Source organism: Myotis brandtii, unplaced genomic scaffold (genome assembly GCF_000412655.1).
Source record: "Myotis brandtii unplaced genomic scaffold, ASM41265v1 scaffold199, whole genome shotgun sequence".
Classification (NCBI taxonomy): domain Eukaryota; kingdom Metazoa; phylum Chordata; class Mammalia; order Chiroptera; family Vespertilionidae; genus Myotis; species Myotis brandtii.
This window is the reverse complement of record NW_005357414.1, coordinates 972,323-983,272: the sequence shown is the minus strand read 5'-3', so window position 1 is coordinate 983,272 and position 10,950 is coordinate 972,323. Positions and strand designations below refer to the sequence as shown.

At 37.2% G+C, this 10,950-nt stretch overlaps 1 protein-coding gene across 4 annotated transcripts in view; it reads right to left on the bottom strand.

Annotated features, from left to right (window-relative positions):
- Positions 1-10,950, bottom strand: part of CHRDL1 (chordin-like 1) — a 167,928-nt gene that overhangs the window by 97,684 nt on the left and 59,294 nt on the right. For all 4 annotated transcript variants that reach the window (XM_005865202.2, XM_014538817.1, XM_005865200.2 and 1 more), the window contains exons 3-4: positions 7,396-7,508; positions 5,372-5,465 (exon numbers count right to left, since the gene is read on the bottom strand). In XM_005865202.2, the coding sequence (XP_005865264.2) occupies positions 5,372-5,465; positions 7,396-7,508 (207 nt within the window). The remainder of the gene's footprint in view (positions 1-5,371; positions 5,466-7,395; positions 7,509-10,950) is intronic.

The window sequence follows — 10,950 nt, the reverse complement described above, 5'->3', positions numbered from 1 at the left end:
TGGGGGCGTCACCTTCCCCTGATCGCTGGGTCGCCTCTCACCCCTGAGGGCTCCTGGACTATGAGAGGGGGCAGGCCGGGCTAAGGGACCCCTCCTCCAGTGCATGAATTTTCATGCACAGGGCATAAAGAACAAATGGAGAGAAGTCATAGTCTTTCTTTTCCCCTCTCACTTTACCATTTCACTCCCCCAAAAGAGAAGATATGGAATTTCATTCCTACAAATTTCTTTTTTTTTAATTTGGAAATTTTTATTTAAATGTTTTGTGTTCCCTTTCAACCAACTCCAAAAACAGAAAAAGAATTGCCATTCAGATCAGGAAAGTCACTTCAAAGAGGAGCTGGTGTGTGTGTGCTAAGCTGGGAAGTGTCTGCCCCACCATGCTGTTCTTCCCAGCCCATGCCACTTGGGGTGGGGCAGCCAATCCCAGGAGCTGGTTTCCTGGAAGCCCACAAATTTCTTATTACTGGAGACTATAGAGAGTCCTGCTTAGAGACTATGATAGATTTCATGACCTTTCTGACTTCTGTGCAGTTTGGACTTTTTCCATTAAGTATCTTCTAGCCTCAATGTAGCACCAGCTTCTTTGGGCCCAGTAGAGCCCTGTGGTATGTGACCAAGACTTGACCTCTGTCATGGAAACTTAGGGAAGTGTTGATGAAAAAAAAATTCATTTGCTCTTCACAGGAATCAGTACAGATTTCTCTCTTGTAATTTTGAAAAAGCAGTCTGCATACTCTGATTTCCATGGTTCAGCAGGAGATCCAGGAGATAACCTCAAATGCAGGTCAGAACCTTGGAAATTGCAGGAGTGTTGGAAATTTCAGGAGTGGGGAGTGTAGAAAGCAAGAGCCATGTGAAACTCAAACAAACGGGGATGGTGGTTTCTCTATCCTCTCTAATGGGAGATGAGCTATAGGCATGCCTAGTAGGACTTAACCAATCAAGTCCATCACTACCCAGGTGAACGCTCTGTGAAGTTGATACTGCTGCTATAGCATAATGTGTAAAACTAAAGCCATGGGTATATGGTTTTCTTGTTTGTTTTCTCTTTTATATAGAACTTTTTCATTATCTTAGCTTTAAATATTCTATTTTTAAGTCAGGATATTTTCATCACAGTGCCTTGCATTGGGTTAAGACAGAAAACTAGATCCTCTTCCTTTGACCAAACATTCCTGTGGTCCTGAAGTCATGAACTTCCTCATGCTGAATAATCACTGGGGGAAAGGAATATAGAAGAGTCATCACATCCATTGCCTTGTCTCAAAGCAGAACTGTGCCAACTCTATGTCAGATGGGTGGGTACCTTTTGATTTCCAGAAATATAAAGCAAAGAGACTAAAATTCTCCTTAGTCACTTATTCTAAGTTTTAATGACAATTATGTCCTAAAGTTCTTCCTTTTATCAAACTCCATTCTTCCCTGCTATAGTTTAAACCCATTTGCTCTTGTTTTATCTTCAATATAAAGAATAGCTGGTTTTGCCCTAACCGGTTTGGCTCAGTGGATAGAGCATCGGCCTGCAGACTGAAGGGTCCCAGGTTTGATTCCAGTCAAGTGCATGTACCTTGTTGCGGGCACATCCCCAATAGGGGGTGTGCAGGAGGTAGCTGATTGATGTTTCTCTTTCTCTCTCATCGATGTTTCTAACTCTCTATCCCTCTCCCATGCACTACTCCCTAATACTTATATGCAAAAATGTCTTTATTTTGCCCTCATTCTTGAATAATAATTTGGCTGGGGGTAAAATTATAGGTGAATGTTTATTTTCCCTCAGCACTTTGAAGATATTAATAAATGGCTTGTTGACTTCCTTTATTTGTAATAAGTTTGCTGTTTGTAGTTCTTTTGTAGGTAACCTGTTTTCTCCTTCTAGCTTTTGATATTTTCTCTTTTTCTTTGATGTACACAATGACGTTTGTAGATGTGTGATTTATTTTTATTTAGCTTGATCAGCACATGACTTTTTCAGCCCAAAGGCTCAAATTTCTTTTTATTTATTTTTAGTCATTAGCTTTGTGAAAGTTACCTCTTTCCCCTTCTATCATTTTTTTTTCATTTTTTTAAAAAACACCTTTATTTTTTAAAGTATTACATATATCTCCTTCTCCCTCCCCCCTTGACCTCCTCTAGCTCCAGGCCTTTACCACCCTATAGTCTGTTTCCATGGGTTATGCATATATGCATTCAGGTTCTTTGGTTGGCCTCTTCCTATCCACTCCCGCCTGGTGTATGCTGTTGCAGTTCATTTAATTTATACGCTTTGTCTTTTAATGTCACCTTCATTTTTTCCATTTTGTTATATTCCTTGTAATAATATATTACTTGAATTCTGTCCTCCAACTCATGAATTCTTTCTCCAACCTTTGTATGCCTTTTATTTATGCCATCTATTGTTTTACTTGTTGTTTTAATTTTCAATAGCTTAGTTTCCCCCCAACTTTTAAATTATATTTAAAAATATCTACATGTTGCTGTTTTATAAACCCTGGCCATTATTTCTTGGGATCTTATTCTCTTCTTTATTTGTTTAAGGCATTTAACTATTTAAAATCCATTTCATATTGTTCAAATATTTATATTTTTTCAAGTTTGAATTCTCACTTTTGTTAGGTTTCTTGAGAGCTTTTCTTAGTTCTGAATTTCCCTTTGTTTTCTAAAAGTTTTTTTTTTAAAAAAACTCACAATCCCTGGGGGTTTTTCTCTTCCCTTCTTTCCTAGTGGAATTGTTGTTTCAGGCCTTGTAGTTTACTGAGCTCTAAACAAGGTCGTATATTAGTGTTTCATCTTGGACTTCCTCATGACTGGATGGTCTGTCTTTACCTCTGTTTTCTTATGCAAAGCTAGTCCCTGATAATGATCTTCGACTGGTACCTACCTTGGTCAGTCAGATCATTTTAGGGGAAAACATAGGGTGGGCAGAGCTACATCAGTCCTTGTTTACATGTGAGGAGTATAACCTTACTCCCCTGCAAATCGTATGCCATAGTTCCTGCTCAGCTACCTGGCCCCAACTGTTTGTATCCAGTCCCAACTGCCAATGGACGATATGGCTTTGGCCCCAATTACTGCTGTACTTTCTTTCTTTCTATGTTTTATTCCATAAGAGTCTTCTTTAATTTCTGACTATAATTTTGAAGTTTTAAAGTTCATTGATTTATTTTTAATTTTACATTTTATCTCTCACTCTTCTTTGGAAAAGAACAAGGACTTTTCTCATGTGCTCTCTCTGCCCTATTGAACTGGAATGAAAACCAACTATTCTTTTTTAAAAAATATATATATTTTATTGATTTTTTACAGAGAGGAAGGGAGAGGGATATTTTAAGCAATAAAACAAAATTTTTTAAAAAAAGGATTAGGGAACTTTAATACCACTACCCACAGGAAGAACTGCTAAAAGGTTATTGTTGACAAGAAGAAAAACAAACTCACAAGGAAGTGACTTGCAAGAACAAGAAAGAAAAAAAAGGGGGAACAGCTGGTTTCTATGTATGCTCCATAAAATGGGCTTTTTAAGTCTTCAAGACAATGTGTTTATTTCTTTCAATTTTCTCTTTTCTGGGATTTATGATCTCAATTTTTTAATACTTATTTTTCTTTCAAAATACTTCTGGCTTATACTTTTTCTCAATACTTGCTTCCTGCTATTCAGCTGGGGTAAATGACAGCCATACTCCATTCTATGCTCTTCTACCCTGTGTCTGCCTCATGCCTTAACCTCCTTTTCAAGGAAGAACAATCTCTACATAGCAGTTTCAATTCCTATGACTTTAGACCACTTTTCGAGTCTTCTGGGGAAAAACAAAACAACTTTTATAATGCTATATGAAAGCAACTTGACAGATAAAAGAAAAAGCTCCGCAGATTAGCCTCTTTATAAAAAATGTTGCTCAAATCTACCCAAATCCCTCCTATACCACACTCTTGTAATACCGTTAAAGTAGAAAAAGCAAATAAATGTATACAAAAAGAGTAAGCCTCATTCATTTATGGATTGATTCCAAAAAACAACTTTTAGGTTGATCATATGCTGGGCCAGTCTCTTACATCTTGGAGCATATATTATCATCACCAATGCTCAGAACAATAAGCCTGTAACATGATATGAGATTTTATCACCTGGTAAAGAATTGCTTGTGTTCATCAAAGTGCATTTACTGATGCAGGAGAGTTCACTCTATAAAGGTGGTGACAAAAAGGGTTGGGCATTTATTTTCCATTAAACAAAAACTCATTCTAGCAACATTTCAGTTAACAGAGTTTTCACTGAACCACATTCCTAGTCCCATTCCTATCATTTTTGTCCTAACACGTTTGGTTTCTCTCTTGTAAGTTCTTTCTTTACTATTTAAAATATTACCATTGATGCCCTACACTAGTGGTTCTTCATGTGTTTAGTGTCATGTCCAGCACCTTTAGGAATACCAATAAAACTATGGATCCTCTCTAAGAGAATTTACACATATTTGTAATTACACAAAACACTGCAAACAATTTAAAAGGGTTCCTTGACTCCATAACGCTCACCCACGGACCCCAATTGCAGCACCTCCTTCCTAGAGGAAGACAAAAAAGACTTAGAGGACTATAAGGTTTCTACTACCGAGATCCCAAAATTGTCACTTAGCTTTTCCTAGGACTGCTGTTGGACCCACAAACATTCTCTGAATCATTCCACATTTGCACGCCTCTGGTTTGGGAGCCAGGCCCCAGCCAGATGTGAACAAAGTGTCATTGAGGGAGCCCTTGCCTCAGACAAATACCCTAGCCACAAACCGTGAAAGTAGACATCCTAACAGCCTTGTGAAACAGTCTCTGCCCGCCTTCCCTTTAGATTTGCTCTTAACAATGTGTACATAATAACTGCAGTCTGGAAGAGGTGACTATTCAGCAGGCAGGCAGCTTTATACTGTCATAAACCTCGCTATTTCAGCTCCTTTGATTTATGACGAGCCCCTCATCATTTAGAAGCTATGCTCAGATGCAATTCCAGCACTAATTGCATAGGACACGTGCCACCATGCTACAACTCCCCTGGTGCCCACTTCCCATGGCAGGAAGAGGCTGTTTATGGCAAAAAATCTCTGGGCCACAATTCCCTTCCCCCAACTGACATCCACCTTCAAATGATTAAAAGCCCAATGAAAATCTGTTACTGGGTACCCAATAACTTATTAGAGCCTAGAATGTGCCCCACTTGGGCTATAAACAGTATTTAGGGGCAAGTGTGGGCTGCCTAAAAGTGTCCTATTGTTATTTCTGTCTGGAAGTTTCCCTTCTGGGGAATTAGGGAGATGGAGTGAGTTGGGTAGAAGAGGGAGGAAGGAGAACCACAGCAGGGAAAGAAAGAGGCTAACAGGTTTACCTGGGCAGCGAGGGCAGCACAGATGAGGAATATGCACGGGAGAGAGGCAATGAAGACTTGGACATCTGACTCGGCTGCAAATCACATTCCCATTCTGAAAGAGAGGAGGCAACAACAACAAAAAATCAAATGTCTTTCAAAGGTCAGTGGGATCATGACAGTTCGGGAAACAATCATGCAGGGACTCACCCAGACAGTGAATAATGCATTCCTGAGAAGCGGAATGAAATCAGCATTTTTCTTTCCTTTTCTCATCACTAGCACCTCTGCTGGGTTGGTTGTTAGCTTATTGGCATATTTTTCTAAGATGGGATCACTACTGCTCCAGTTTTCAAAGCCTTCTTTTTCTGACTTGGCTCTGTGGTGTTTCTACCATTCCCCAGCTCTAAGTATACATATTTTCCAAGAGCCTGTTCTGATTTCACACTTACCTGCTCAATGCCATGGAAGGGAAGGGATAATGAGCCATGAGTCCTGTGAGGGGCTGGCTACCCACCCCTGGGCAAGGAGATATCCCTAGCACACGGATCCTAGATTCTATTTAACCCTGCCTTGGTCCAGTAGGTTGAGTGCCTTCCCTCTTCATTTCCCTATTCAGTCATTTTTTTTTTCTGAGAACAAGACTAGAGTTTGGAATTGAGCTGAATAGCTAGTATGCATGGGTGGGGCAACTGAGTCCTTGCCTGATTTACAATTACATGACCCTTAGCTCTGACCACTCTCAACCATTGCTAGAACAAAGGAAGACTTTGGAAATCAGTTTTCATTAACATTTTCCATCCATAATTCAGTAGAAGAGAAGGTTACTTGTATCTGTCAGGCTATTGTAGGGGGAGAAAGTGATGAAGAGAATGGAGAAAAAAGATGTCTAGCACTTGAGCTGTTGTTATTGGGATCATATTAACATTTTCACTATCCTTCAGACAGCAAAGCCTCAGCCCCCAAGGGTTAGCTGTCCATTTCCAATGTGTTAGTCAAGAATCTTATACAATCATGCCATACCAGGTAAACAGTCCCTAGATGCTCCATTCAATAGCTCCCCTAATCTTTTAAAGAGGCAGGCTTTCTATATCCAAATCTGAGTCACTTTACCATAAACCTCCTTCTTTTTCATGTACTTTCTAGATGAAATTTTTTTAGTGTTGCATTTGGAAATACCACAGAGCCCCTCTTATGTGTCACGTTCCTCAGAGCCAGGTGGTGTCATCTTGAAGTGAGATCAAAGCACATCAGAAACCACTCCTACATTTAGCGCTACTGTTGTCTAGTGGGTAGAGGACAGGGATGCTGTTAGACATCTTATAATGCACAGAAAAACCACTGCAACTAGGAATTATCTGTCCCCAAATGTCACTAGTGTCAAGATTGAGAGACCCTGGCCTAGGATATCCTAGTAAAGGTTCAGAAAAATAGATTATAGCTATGGTCTGGGATTAAGGCCATGGAAAGAAAATGGGACTGCCTACTTTGTCTATTGCAAAGATACCATTTAAGGTATCAAAAAGCCTCTCAGTGATTTGTGAGGAGCCAAGGCCAAGCCAATCACTCTAATCCTCACAGGTACAAGCCAAGGTTTCACAACCTCAATCTTAATTACAGTTATTGACTAAGACAACATAAAATACAGTCTCCCAATGAACCGACGTATAATCTGCCCTATTCTCTAAAGGCCAGCCCTAAAAATGGTTTCCAAAAAAACCCCAACAATGTTATCTTACAATTCAGGCACTACATGGAGCTTTTTCCTTGACTCCCACTATCAAGCTATTCTTCCTTCTCCTTTCATGTCCTATATCATTTGGCTAAAAGACCATAAGTATATGTCCATAGCAAATACTCAGAGCTCCCATGAAAATCAACCCAAAAGGCAATAAAGGAAATAGGAGATGTGTAATTTTCCTTGTGATCTGTTTCTTATCTTGTTTTAGGATTTTAATACCCATGCTCACTGGCCATCTGGGCACTGAAACACCTCTGCATGTTGAGGAACAAACTTGGAAATCACATGCCATGAAGGTTTGTACCTCTGAGCAGATGCAGTTCACACAGTAAACCAAGCCATATGGTTCCAGGTAGGGATGCCATCTCTCTCCCACTCTGTACCTCTTGTCTTGAAACATACAATATGTCTCTGAATCTGTGAGGAAGGAGATGAAGAACATGCCTGTTAGAAAGCACAACCAATTCACAAATCCAAAGGCAATCACAGGTTACATCTGTTTTAGTGTACATCAAGGAAAGAGGCATAAGGAATATTTACAGAACATCTACTATGGCCCTAAGTATACCTAAAATCTGCTTATTCATCTCTTTTCCCCTCTATCCCCCAAAGTCCTGAAAACCACTGATATTTTTACTGCGTCTATAGTTTTGTCTTTTCGAGATGTCATATAGAGCCCAAGATGCCGTATAGGACATGCAATCTTTTTAGACTGGCTTCGTTCACTTAGCAATATGGTATTTAAGGTTTCTCCATGTCTTTTCATGTCTTGACATCTAATTTATTATACCATTGAGAAATATTCCATTGAATGGGTGTACAGCTTATTTATCAGTTCACCTACTGAAGGATATCTTGGTTGCTTCAAATTATTGGAAAATGTGAATAAAGTTACTATAAACATTTGTGTGAAGGTTTTAGTGTGGACAGAAATTTTCAATTTATTTGGATAATACCTAGGAGTATGGCTGATGGATTGAATAGTAAGGCTATGTTTAGCTTTGAAATAAATTGCCAAACTGTCTTCCAAAGCAACTGTACCATTTTGCATTCTGACCAGTAATGAATGAAGGCTTCTGCTGCTCCACATCCTCACCAGTATTTGGTGTTTGGTGGCATATTTTCAGTATTAGCCATTCTAATAGGTGTGTACTGGTGTTTCATTTGTTGATTTAATTTGCAATTCCCTAATTACACATGATGTTGAGCATCATTTCATTTACTTATTTGACATCTTTATATCTTTTCTAGCTCTTCTGCCCATTTATCGATTGGGTTGTTCATTTTCTTATTGTGCAGATTTAAGAGATTAAGAGGGGCTTTTTTTGGATACAAGCCCTTTATCAGATATATGTTTTTGCAAATATTTTCCTTCAGTTTGTGGCTTGTCTTTTCACTTTCTTAATAGTCTTTTGAGGAGCATAATTTTTTACTTTAAATGAAGTTAAATTTATCTTTTTTTTCATGGATCATGCTTTTTGTGTTAAATCTAAAAACTCATTACCAAATCCAAGATAACCTAGATTTTCTCCTATTATATTCTAGAATTTTTATACTTCTGCAGTTTACATTTAGGTCTTTGGTCCATTGAGTTATTTTTTTAACGTTTTATGGTCAGTGTCTACATTCTCTTTTTCTTTCTTTTCTTTCTTTCTTTTTTTTTTTTTTTTTTTTTTTTTTTTTTTGAATGCGGATGTCTAGTTGTTCCAGCATCATTTGTTGAAAAGATTACCCTTTTTCTAATTAATTGTCTTTGCTGATATTGTCAAAGATAAATTGAGTTTATATGTGTGGGTCTATTTGTGGGCTCTGCATTATGTTTCACTGATCCATTTATCTATTCCTTCAATACCACCACACTGTCATGATTATTGTAGCTTTTTAGCAAGTCTTAAAGTTGGGTAGTGCCAGTCCTATGATTTTATTAGTCTTCAATACTGTGTTGGCAATTCTATGTCTTTTGACTTTCCATATAATTTTAGAATCACTTTGTTGATTTACACAAAGTAAATTGCCAGAGTTTTGTTTAGTATTGCACTGAATCTATAGATAAAGCTGGGATGAGCTGGCATCTTAACAATATTGGGTCTTCCTATCCATTACATGGAATATCTTTCCATTTATTGAATCTCTTTCCTGAGAATTTTGTAGTTTTCCTCAAATAAACCTTGTACACATTTTGCTAGATTTATACCTAAATATTTTAAGGGTTTTAGGTGCTAATGTAAATGGCATCATGCTTTTAATTACAAATTCCCATTGTTCATTACTGGTATATAGGAAGGCAATTGACTTTTATGTATCACCTTTATCCTTCAATCTTGCTATAATCACTTATAATTTCAGGAGGGTTTTTTAATTGCCTTTTTTTGGATATTTTACATATGCAATCATCTTATCTGTAAACAAAGGTAGTTTTATTTAATCCTTCAAAATATGTATATTTTATTTCCACTTCCCATTTTATTATATTAGCTAGGACTTCAAGTATGATGTTCAATTAGTGGGACATCATTGCCTTGTTCCCGATTTCAGGGGCTAATAATCTAGTTTCTATCCATTAAGTATGATGTTAGCTGTATATTGTGGTAGATATTCTTTATGAAGTTAAATAAATTCTCTATTACTACTTTTCTGGATAGTGTTGGAGTCTGTCACATTCTTTTTCTGCATCTAGTGCTACAATAATGTGATTTTTCTTCCTTAGCATGTTGACGTGATGAATTACATTAATTAATTTTTTTAATGTTTAACCAGCCTTGTATACCTGGAATTAATCCTCCTTGGTTTTGAATTTTTTTTACATTTCCTAATATTGTTTGAGGATTTTTGCATGAGAGATATTGTTCTCTAAAGATTTTTCTTATAATGTCTTTGCCTGGTTTTGGTATTAAGGTAATACCAAATAAGGTTAGTCTCATAGAATGAATTTGAGATTGTTCTTTCTGCTTCTATCTTCTGAAACAGATTGTAGAGTATTGGTATTATTTCTTCCTTAAATTCACCAGTTCACTATCTGGGCGTAGTGCTTTCTGTTTTGGACAGGTATTAATTATTGATTCAATTTACTTAATAGATATAAGCTGGTTAAGATTGTCTATCTTTTTTTGTGTGAATTTTGGTAAGTTCATCTTCTAAAGCTTTGGTCCATTTCTTTTCTAAGTTATCAAATTTGTGGACATAGAATTGTTCATAATATGCCTTTATTGTCCTTTTGATGTCCACAAGATCAGTAATGATGGCTTTTCTTTCATTTCTGATATTAGTAATTTGTATCTTACCTCTTTTTTCTTAGTTAAAATAGATTAGAAGTTTATCTGTGTTATTAATCTCTTCAAAGAACCAGGATTTTTTGTGTTTCGTTTTTTTTTTTTTATCTATTGCTTTCCAACATTTACTTTCATTTTTTTCTCCTTTAAATTTTATTTTCTTTTTTAAATTTTAAAATGTTTTTTTCAATTATACTTCACAAATATTATTATATTAATTTCAGGTGAACATTCCAGTGATTAGACATTATATAACTTACTAAGTGATCATCCTGATAGATCTCACACTCATCTGACACCATACACAATTATTAGAACATTATTATTTTAAATTTATCTTTATTATTAAAAGTATTACAGATTTCCCTCCCCCCACCATTGTTGCCCTCTACCCCACCTTTGACCCCTCTCCAGAACTTCACCACACTGTTGTCTGTCCATGTGTTATGTATATATGCATATATGTTTTTTGGTTAATCTCTTCTCCCACCTCCCCCCTTCCCTCTGAAATTCCTCATAGAACAGGGGTGGGCAACCTTTTTGTGAGTGCGTGCCAAAACCAGCAAAATCTCTGGCTCAATTCTTCTCCG